The following is an 11086-nucleotide window of genomic DNA, read 5'->3' as shown; positions in this document are numbered from 1 at the left end:
TCATTGGGTAATAGAATTGCCAAGAGGTTTCTAGTTTCAATTAAAGGCTTTCAAAGAAGGAATAGCCCTAGTTGTTAGGAAGCTTGTCCTGAAGGAAGTCCAGATCAGTCTCATTGTTCCTGGTCCTTCTGGGGTCAAACGGCCCAAGCTGCATCCCTCTTCCACCACAGCCCTCCAGGTAAGTGAAGGCAGCCGAGCCTTCTTCAAGCCTAACCTCACTTAGTGCCATCTCCAATTCACCTTGTCACCAGCCCAAGCCCTGGGTCCTGCGATAAATGGCACTAGATTGTGCCAGGGTTGGCCAGGGAGCGGATGGCAGGTGCTGCCTCTGGGCCAAGAACATCAGGCAGCCCTGGATGCACTTCAGACCCTTCAGGTTCACCCAGTCTTAAGAACTGGAAGGGACCCAAGAAGCCACCAATGTCTGTGGCAGCCCTTTTTGTGGGGGCAAGAAACTGGAAACTGAGTGGATGCCCAGCAATTGGAGAATGGCTGAGTAAGTTATGGTGTATGAATGTTATGGAAGATTATTGTTCTGTAAGAAACGATCAGTTGGGTGATTTCAGAGAGGCCTGGAGAGACTGACAGGAACTGGTTCTCCTCACAGGGAAGTGAGGAGAACCAGGAGATCATTGTATACAACAAGACTATATCATGATCAATTCCGACGGACGTGGCTCTTCACCAATGAGACGATTCAGACCAGTTCCACTTGATCAGTGATGGAGAGAGAACCATCTGCACCCAGAGAGAGGACTGGGGGAACTGAGTGTGAATCACACATAGCATTCTCACCTTTTTGTTGATGTTTGCTTGCATTTTGTTTTCTTTCTCAGTTTTTTCCCCCTTTCTAGATCTGATTTTTCTTGTGCAGCAAGATATATACCATAAACATGTGTACATATATTGGATTTAATGTATATTTTAACATATTTAACATGTATGGGACTACCTGCCAGCTAGGGGAGGGGATGGGGGGAAGGAGGGGAACATTTGGAACAGAAAGTTTTGCAAGGGTCAGTGTATGTGTTTTGTAAATAAAAAGCTTTAATAATAATAAAAAGATAACAGAAAAGAAGAAGGAGAAGAAGAGGAAGAAGAAGAAGGAGGAGAAGAAGAGGAAGAGGAAGAGGGAGAAAAAGAAGAAGAAAAAGAAGAAGGAGGAGGAGGAGGAAGAGGAAGAAGAGGAAGAAGAAGAAGAGGGGGAAGAAGAGGAAGAAGAAGAAGAGAAAAAAGAAGAAGAGGAGGAGGAGGAGGAGGAGGAGAAGAGAAAAAAGAAGCCACCTGAAGTAGACTACCTACCTTCTCCACAGAGTGAGCTTCTGCCTCTGCTCAGAGACCTCGGGTGGGGAGGAGCTCCCTCTCTCCCACACAGTCCTTTCCCTTTTGGGACAACTCTCAATGTTGGAAAGTTTTCCATAACAAAATCTCCCCTCTCTAATCCTCAATTCTGCCCCAGGGACTAAGCTGAAAGAGGCTCATCCCTTCCCTTGACAGCCCTGGGGCAGCTAATAAGGACTTTCCTTATCTTCAGGTCTCCTGTACCTTCAGTCCCTAAATCACCCGAGGGCTCTGCTCCAGGGAATGTGGGGAAAGGCGAGTGCCTTGAAGGTGTGGAATCCTGGGGGAAGGCAAGTCCTGCCCAGAGCACTAGACCCAAGGTAATCGCATTTCCTGGAGTATTTTTTTTTTTTTTTTTTTTTTTTTTTTACCAAACTAGACTTTCCATTTCCTCTCCCCTTGGGAAGGAGAGGTTTCTGAATGTGTAATTCCGGGGAGAGAGCCTGCGGACTGACTGTCGCTACGGCAGCTCCCCGAAGTTGGGATCCTTGGTGAACTTCCCACAATGATCTCCTTCAAACAGAGGATGGAGAGGAAAACGTGCATGGAATCTAGGAAGCATTGATAAAGCCCCTACTCTGTGCCACGCCCTGGACTAGGTAGTCTCACTATGAAAGGCAGCCCGGGCCTTCAAGGAGCCCACGTTCTAGATAAGGAATGGGTGAAAATGAATTTATCAAGCCCTAAGCACTATGGTGAGTATAAAGAACGCAGAGAAAAGTTGGGCAATCCCTGATCCCAAGTTTAGTGGGAGCAAAAGATATGGGAGGGACAAGGAAGGATGGAGCAATCAGGAAAGGCTTCCTGGAGGTGGCCCTTCAGCCCCAGTTCTGAAGGAGGCTTAAGGACAGATTAGTTAACATTTCATATTCTGAGGGGGAAAGGAGAAGAGATACTGAGGAGAAAGGCTGGGGACATGCACTGGTGGAAGGGCAAGTTCTCAATAATCACAACATGAGCTACTGACAGCTACAGTTGGATAATGTTTCAAGTTTGCAAAGCAATTTATAGATTTGATGGCATTTTATCCTCACCACACCTGGAAAGCAGGTGCTATTATTATCCCTATTTTACAGATGAGGAAACTGAGCTCGAGCAAGGGGAAGTGACTTGCCCAGTATCTCACTGAGCATCTGAGACCAAATTAAATCTGGGGTTTTCCTGACTCCCCCTTCCCCGCTTTGTGCTACCGGGATCCCTAAGGAAATGTCACTATTCCAGCCTCTCAGGATAAATCAGATGCCCCTGGATCAGATCCTGGCCCTTCCAGTCCCACGTCCTGCCTCTGACAAGCTGAAGAAACGGGAGAGGATGGGAAGAGCTTTCCAGGACCCCCCCCCCCTCCCCTCGGAGGCCAGGTCAGTTCCCCCGATGCCCCCTGGGTGATTTAGTCAGCGGGCACGCAGGGGACTCTGGGCTTCCTTGGCCTCAGCCTCCAACCTCCAAGATGAGGATGGAGTCTGGAGCCTCCAGGACCCGTCTCCTTCCCCCTCCTCTCTTTCCCTCTAAAAGCAGAACACGTTTCACGAGGGTGACTGGCTTCAAAGGGCAGGGGAAGGAAGTGCTAATAAAAATATTGTACGCGAGTTGGCAGCGAGAAGCTGTCTCGTAAGCAGAAGTGACGCCCACTCATCGAGAGGGTATCAGTTGAATCTCTGAGCAAAATAATCTCGCTTTTTTTTTTTTCCACTGCCTATGAGAGTCAGTCAGACAGAGTGACTGGAGTCACAAGAGAAGCTCTTCAGAAGCCCAGGAAGAACGATTCTATCTCTCGGCTCTCCGGCTCGAGTTTCAGAGCCCAGCCCTCTCCTCTGCCTCCCTGCCCAACCCAAGCAGTCTGGCTGGGGGTTGTCAGAGGGCCACTGGGGCCGTTGGAGTCTTTATTCCTCTCTCAGTGGGGCCAGAAAAGATAGCAGGGCTGCAGCCAGGGCTGGAAGAGAGTAAGACAAAGGGGCAACGAAAGGGGAAGGTGAGGAGGAATCCAGAGAGGAGTCAGGGTTCACTTCTCCTTTCCTCCTAGTTTAACTGTTAATCAACGGGTGGGAGCTCGAGAGAGGGTAAAGTGTCTTTAAAACAATGCAGTTAGGAGAGAGCTGGATTCAGATATCACCCCTGATAAATTATTTAATATTCCTAAGTCTCAGTTTTCTCAAATGGAAAATGGGCATATGACTCCCTGTAGTACTTATATAGGCTCTTTGCCTCCCACCTCTGTGCCTTTTGTCCTGATTGAGCCTTATGTCTGAAAAGTGCACCCTCTCATCTCCATCTATTAGATGCCCTCTGAGTTTCCTTCATAACCCACCTCTTCAGGAAGTCTTTCCTGATTTCCCCCAGCTACTTGAGCTTCCCTTTAATTAAAAAATCTTTAGTTAATATCTATTCCACACACACACACACACACACACACACACACACATATATATATATACACATATGTATATGTATACACACACATATAGCTGGTGTGTACTCTTACTTCTGTTTCAGAGATTCCTTCAGATCTTGGGTCAAATATACTTACATAGTGGAAGCACACAGTAGGTGCTTAATAAATGCTGGTTGACATTCTCTTCCCCCTCCCACTGAGAAACCAAGCAAAACAAATTTCTGCAATATCACTGCTCCCTCCTCCCCACCCCTCCTGCCCACAGTGGATCCATTTGTGCTCTGAGTCTGTCCCCTCTGGGTCGGGAGGTAAGGACGCATTTCGCTGGTGCCTTCAGATTTTGTTTGACTAGGTGAAAGAAGCCATTCTTTACTCCGTTTCTACCTGATCTTAATCACTAAATGGATTTTGATCTTAATCAAACTGAAATCAGTGTCTCCCACTGCGTCCAGGCCCGTCTCCAGATGTTCTGTTCTCTTTCTGGCCACTGGACCCAGACGCTCTGCAGGACAAAGTGAGACACCTTGCACAACTCGCCCTCACTTAGATCCAATTCACTTGCATGTCATGGTATCAACTCCCTAATGTCATGATCCAAACAAGAAGAAGAAGAGGAAGAAGAAATCTTTAATGTAAGCTCCTAGAAGGCAGGACCCACCGTGCAGCAGGTGCTCAATAAGTGGGTGTTAGCAAGTGACTCTGGACGGGTAACTTCATCACTGGGCACCCCTGGGAAAATCAGGACCTTCTCCACTGCCACTCCCTGGGTTGGAGTAACTCCTCTAGGCTTAACTGCCATCCATATCTGGTTCCCATGGAGTCCTGGGACCTCCCAGAAGTCCAGGAAATACATAAAGGTTGAGAGGACCCTCAGAGGCTATTGAGTCCTCCTTTATAGATGAGGTAGGAAATGGAAACTCAAGACTGAAAATCTTGCCCTAGTAAATGTCTGAGGTAGAATTCAGTCAGCTTTTTCCAACTTCAAGTCTGCCAGTGTGTGAGTGTGAATGAGTGTGTGAGTGTGTATGTATGAGTGTGTGTGAGTGAGAATGTGTGTGAGTGTATATGAGTGTGGTATGAGTGTTAAGTGTGTGTGTGTGTATGAGTGTGTGAGTGTGAGTGTGTATGAGTGTATGTGTATGAGTGTGAGTGTGTGTGTATGAGTGTGTGAGTGAGAATGTGTGTGAGTGTGTGTATGAGTGAGTGTGAGTGTGTATGAGTGTGTGAGTGGGTGTATGTATGAGTGTGTGTGTGTGTGTGTATGAGTGTGTGAGAGTGTGTGTTATTAAATGCAGATTCACTTGCATTACCAGATGTATTACTATAGCTCAAATCTCTGTCCAATGACAAGCTATTCAAAGCTAAGGAAAGAGGCAGATGAAGAGCAAGAGAACAGCTGAACTGACATTTCTCCTACTCCTGGCATCGGCCACATTAAAATGATAGAAATCTCCTAAGATCCAGGAAGAAGCTGAACCCCAAGTGCATAAATGATCATGATTATTTAACATATGGCTCAGGATCCGCTCTTGCCCCGAGGACGGCCCGATGATGGTCTTCCCAATTGGGGAACGGCTCTCATTCTTACAAATTTGAATCAGGTTTTAAAAAATATATTGGAAACGAGACTTTTCCCAGAGAAACTTGCTGCAGAGGTCTCCGCAGTAACCCTCACGCTCCATGTGTGCTGTCCCTTGAGCCGGGAACCATGCGAGACCATCCTAATTACTAATGCATGTCAAACTTAGGGTTTTTTTTCCATATAGTGATGCAAGCCTGATATCTCTAGACGCTTTCATATCTGCCCACTTAAAAAATACTTGGAAACAGAAATTTCTAGCCTGTTTGAACATCTTCCAAATGAAGAGTTTCAGTGGGTTTTGAGCCCGATTTGTTAACCGGTTACTTCTGCCTGCTTCGTAAGAACAACTCATCGACACTGGGGAAGTTGGAAACTTACTGTCCAATTTTTAATAGGAACCTTTGCATAACGAGCGGAAGGGATGGAATAATGAGTAGCGTGATTTCGTAAGCTCAGCCCGCGATACATTTCTTCCATTTAGAGTTCCGTATCTCTGTGCGGTATCTTGGTCTCCTCTGCTGACCTAACCGTCAAATATTCTTCGCATCTTATTAAACCAAGATGTTCAAGGGGATGAACCGCGCAGCTACATTGCTCTCACAAGAATTGATTGACTTCTTATCATTAATGGAATCATTTTCCTGAGAGGCCCTTCTCACCTCTCTCCTGTACTGGCACACTAGGCTGTTGGAGGATCTGTCTGTCAGTCTTTCCTCACTTCTCGTCTACTCCCCATTTGGTAGTCAATGGGTAGATGTGACCAGATCACTCTTCTAGTCATTAGATCCCATTGGCTTCCCAAATATAAAGTCCTTGCTATGGCTTTTAAGGTTCTCCATAACCTGGACCCTTCCTAAATTTCCAGTCTTCTTACATTTAACTCCCCTTCTCAAAGGACCCAATCTAGCAACCTTAAATTTCTCGTTCTTCATAGCAGACACTGCCATCTTTCCAACCCATATATTTTCTGTCTGTCCCCCATGCCTGGAATGGTCTTCTCATTTCCTCCCCTTGCCTTCTCTGGCCTCCTTCAAGTCCCTGCTAAAATTCTACCTTCTCCAGGAAGCTTACCCATGATCCCTCTTAAAGCCAATGTCTTGCCTCTCTTGCTTACCTCCAATTTACCTTGTTTGGGTCTTATTTTTGCAGTCATTTGGATGTCATCTCTCCATTAGCTTATCCTTGAGGAAAGGGATTGTTTTTTGCTTTTTAAAAAATCCCTATCCTTAGCCCAGTAGCTGGCATACAGTAGGCACTTAATAAATGCATGTTGATGACTTGTGGAGAGCAAAAAAGTGTTCTATCTCATCAATGAATAGCACAGAATAAAAATTATTCAGGTATTTTTTGCATCATTTATTGCATGCCTTTTATTTTCTGTTTTTTTGTCTGATTCACACATTGTGTTTATAAAATAGTAATTTATATAACTTATAAATAAATAAGCATCTATTAGGATGTATGCTCAGACATTTTCTACTGATAGGGATGCATGACCATTGTTCCCGAGGGATGACCTGGAGAAAAGGCAGAAGACCTAAGTGCAAATCTTAGGGTTCGCAGCTCACTGACTGAGGCTGTGGAGAATTCCTGAGTTCCAGTTTCCCCATGAGCAAGACGGGGAATAATATCTGCACTGAAATAAATTCCACAAACATTTATTAAGCACCTACTGTATGGCAGATATTGTGCTAGGGTCTTGGGATAAAAAACAGAGGCGGTCGCTGCCTCAAAGAGTTCACTTTCTACCAGGGAAACTACCTCCCTGCATCAACAATTGCTCCGAAGTGGAATGGGTTGAGTCAGGAGGAGATGGGCTCCCTTTTGTTGGGGGTCTTCAGGCAGAGGCTAAGATGACAGCTCACTATAGATATTACACAAAGAGTTTTGTTCCAGTGTGGATTAGAGCATAGAGCACTGGGTCCTTTCTGACTTGAACTCCTGGGATTCTGGTGGGATGGGAGTGAGCCTGAATCTCCCCCAGCATCCTCCTTTGTCTCTTGACCCTCTGAGAGAACTTCATGTCTCTTGACATTCACTTCTAACTTGGATGGATGACTGGTTCCCTTTGGATCTATCTATCTATCTATCTACATCCATATATATATATATAAAACTATAAGCATCCTCTCACCTGCCATTTTCTTTCTTCTTTTTTTTATTATAGCTTTTTATTTACAAGACATATGCCTGGGGAATTTTTCAGCATTGACCCTTGCAATCACTTCTGTTCCAACTTTCTCCCTCCTTCCTTCACCCCCTCCCCTAGCTGGCAAGTAGTCCCATACATGTCATATATGTTAAAGTATATGTTAAATATAATATATGTGTGAATATTTATACAGTTCTCTTGCTGCACAGGAAAATTGGATTTAGAAAGAAGATAAAAATCCCCTGAGAAGGAAAACAAAAACACAAGCGGACAAAAAAAGAGGGAGTGGAAATGCCATGTTGTGTCCGCCTGCCATTCTCACTCGAGTTGGGGAGAGCCTTCCTTCTAATGGGATCTGAAGATCTAGCCCTATTTCTGTCTTCTAGGTGCTGCCCTCTATTTATTCCAAGGCACAAGAGTAACTGGGGAGCTCACTCCTGACGTGTTAGGGATGAACTTTGTTGGTAACAGTAGTGAGGCTCTTGGCTGTTCACCAGTTTGGGATTTAGAGTCGAGGACTTGGGTTCTACTTATTGCTTGTGCGATTTGGGACAAATGGGCCTCTTCCCCTCTCTGACTCTGCTTCTTGTCTGGCCAGAGGACCTCGGAGTCCTTTCCAGGTTAAAGTGTTTAACTCCCCAAGTTCTTTTCCCTAAAGGCCGTTAGATGCAAGAGCCATGACCTCTCCTTTGTCAGCGGTGGCGGACCTCCCTCCCTTTTGTCCTCTAGGGTCAGAAGGAACCTGTGCAATCAAGTCCCTTCAGATCCACCCCAAGGATCAGCCCCAAATCCCTCCCTCTCCTACTCTGCCTCCTGACTAAAAAATTTGTGTTTGTGGAAATTTCTTGCACATCGGGACGGGAGGAACAGGGATGGTAGTTCTTGGTGAGATTTATTTCCAGGGCTGAGATTAGCTGCCCTTTTGTCTATAATAATAATCTGAGTCTTTGTCATCTAAATGTGATTTATTGTTGGGTGGGATGGGGATGGAGAATGGGTAGCACAGATAGACTGGGATCCAGGAAGGAGGAGCCTCAGGGGGAGGGGGTGGCTGGTCCATGGGTGTCAGGCCACATCTCTGGGGGTCCTGTAGCTGCGACGTGGCTGCGTGGGAGTGTGTGTGCAGGCTTGTGTGTGTGTCCCGGTATGATACGTGTGTGTGTTTGTAGGTGGCGTGTGATTGTACCCATCTGTCTGGGTGAGTGTCTGCATGATTGTGTGTGTCTGCAAGTGTGTGAGAGTGTGAGTGTGTGAGTTTGTGTATATGAGAGTGAGTTTGTGTGTGTGTGAGTGTGAGTTTGTGTATGTATGTGTGAGTTTGTGTGTGCCTGTATGTGACTGAATTTGTGTGTGAGTGTGAGTTTGTGTGTGTGTGAGAGTGAGTTTGTGTGTGAATGTGTTTTTTTTTTGTGTGTGTGAGTGTGTGTGTGAGTGTGTGTATCTGTCCACCTGGCCTGCTCCCTCTGGGGCCCCAGCAGAGTCAGGAAGGAGGAAGGGGGGCAGCCGTGGCCACATCCCTGGGCACCGGAGCCCTCCCTGCCCGCCCCGGCGCCCGCACACACATCACAGGGCTCAGAGCCCGGCCGCGTGCCCAGGAAATGCAGCTCCCGCTCTCCCTCGCGGTTTCTTCCTCTGTCTGTCGCCATCGCCTCTCAGGGCTCTCTTTCTGCTGTGTTCGGGGAGCTTGGGCTGCCAGAAACTGTCGGTTTGTTCTCTTTTTCCAGGCCCCGTGAGATGATGAGAAGCAGTGGTAGGAAGGAGAGCAGGGGGCGGAGGATGAGGGGGCGGGGGCCCTGCCAGGGCTTCCCTCACTGTTGAAATGGGGCTGGTTTCCTTTCCATTACCCACTGGCACTTTGTGGGGCTGAGGGCGAGGGCCTCCGTGCTCCAGGGCTGGCGGCCGCTGCCGAGCTCTCCCACAGCCGGGCCCGAGGAGCCGGCCCCCGACCATCGAGGCGGCCATGGGGCCCTCCTGGAGCAGCGGGCTGATCTTCTGCATGGGGCTGCTTCTCTGGACCTCACAGCAGTCGCCAGGTACGGGGGCAGCCCGCGGGGCCACGGCTCTTCTCCCAGCCCATCGGGAGCCCTGGGCCCGGAGGGTGACGGCGGGCTGGGTGGGGGAGGAGGCCCGCCGGGCTCTAACCCTGGTGAAAGGCTTCTGGGAACGGCGTCCAGAGGGAGATCAGCACCCCTGCCACAGAGGATGGATGCCAAGCATGGGCAGGAACCCCCGGTAACTAACAAGGAACACTCTGGGGCTGCTCCCTCTGGGATGAGAGAGGGACACACACACACAAAGAGAGACACAGAGAGACAGAGACAGAGAGAGACAGGGAGAGACAGAGAGAGACACACAGAGAAACAGAGATAGAGAGCTAGATAGACAGAGACAGAGAGAGAGACAGAGAGACAGAGAGAGACACACACACACACAGAGAGAAACAGAAAGACACACAGACATAGAGAGAAACTGAGAGCGACACATGCATGGAGGAGCAGACAGAGACAGAAAGACGGAGGCACACACACACATACAGAAGCAGAGAGGGCCAGAGAGACAGACAGACGGATACACACAAGGATCATCCCCCTTTGAGAAGGGAAAACAGATTATAAGCAGCAAGCAACAGGGCTGAGCCGAGGACTTGTTCAGAGGGACCCCAGAGGCACCTGCTCCAGACTCTCACTCGGGGAGCTCCCCGGGGCCCCATCAGCCTTAAGGCAGAACTTCCCAGGAAGCCCCTCCTGTCATGGGTCAGGCCCAGAGAGCAGAAATGAGCTGCCTAAGGCGGCCCAGGCAATAAGTGACCGAGGTAGGATTTGCGGCCGGGTCCTCTGGCTCCAAAGCCGGGGCTGCCAGCTCTTGTTCCTGCAGCCCACGGCGCCTTCCCCTTTGTAAGGGACCTTCAGGTCCAGTTGGAGCCACCCAACATTAATGAGGAATAAAAGGGAGCAGAGAATGGGGGCTCTGTTGGGTGGTTCAGAGCCTGCAGACAGAGGAGAGCAGCCTGGGAGGGCTTCATGGGGGTGGGGGCTGCTCATGGAAGTCCTGGCCTGGAGAGCAGTGAAGGAAAAAACCTTAGTATGTCCCTGGGAAGGACAATGGCCAGTGAGAGTCTTCTGATCTCCTCCTTGAAAAGCTTGGGGTAAGGGCAGGGAAAGATCACAGACCATCTTTTACCTACAGGGAAACTGAGGCACAGAGATGTCCCTAGGGTGCCAGTCAAATACTACCTCTGGTCTTGGTCCGTAGTTTATTCTCTGAAAGGGGCCCAGAGAAAAGCAAACAGCAGAAATGGAATCCCCCCGGGGGGGCTCTGGAGCCAGAGAACAAATCTCCTCTCTGAGGCTTCCTTACCCATATGACCTTGGGAAGCCACATCATCTCCTCAGTCTCATTTTCCTCACCTGTAAAACCACGCTGTGACCCGGCTGGCCCCTCAGAGTCTGGGACCCCGAGAATCACACCCCCTCTGCCTCCAGCCAGGGCTCCAGCTCTGTTCTTCATTGGTAAAATGGAGGTGCAGATAGCACCGGCTCGGCCACTCTGTGGGCTGGGAGCTGACCAGATGAGACAATAGGACAGGAGGTGTGAACCGCAAAGGGCTGCTGGGAGCCCCTCT

The 11086-nt window shown here is 48.5% G+C and overlaps 1 protein-coding gene across 1 annotated transcript in view; it reads left to right on the top strand.

The window, feature by feature from the left end:
- Window positions 1-9342: 9342 nt before the first annotated feature.
- Window positions 9343-11086, top strand: part of PDCD1 (programmed cell death 1) — a 20224-nt gene continuing 18480 nt past the window's right edge. The window contains exon 1 of the mRNA XM_031957445.1: window positions 9343-9497. Within this exon, the coding sequence (XP_031813305.1) occupies window positions 9425-9497 (73 nt within the window). The 5' untranslated portion in view covers window positions 9343-9424. The remainder of the gene's footprint in view (window positions 9498-11086) is intronic.

Source organism: Sarcophilus harrisii, chromosome 3 (assembly GCF_902635505.1).
Source record: "Sarcophilus harrisii chromosome 3, mSarHar1.11, whole genome shotgun sequence".
NCBI lineage: Eukaryota > Metazoa > Chordata > Mammalia > Dasyuromorphia > Dasyuridae > Sarcophilus > Sarcophilus harrisii.
The sequence above is the reverse complement of the archived record's forward strand: the minus strand, read 5'-3'. Positions and strand labels throughout refer to the sequence as shown.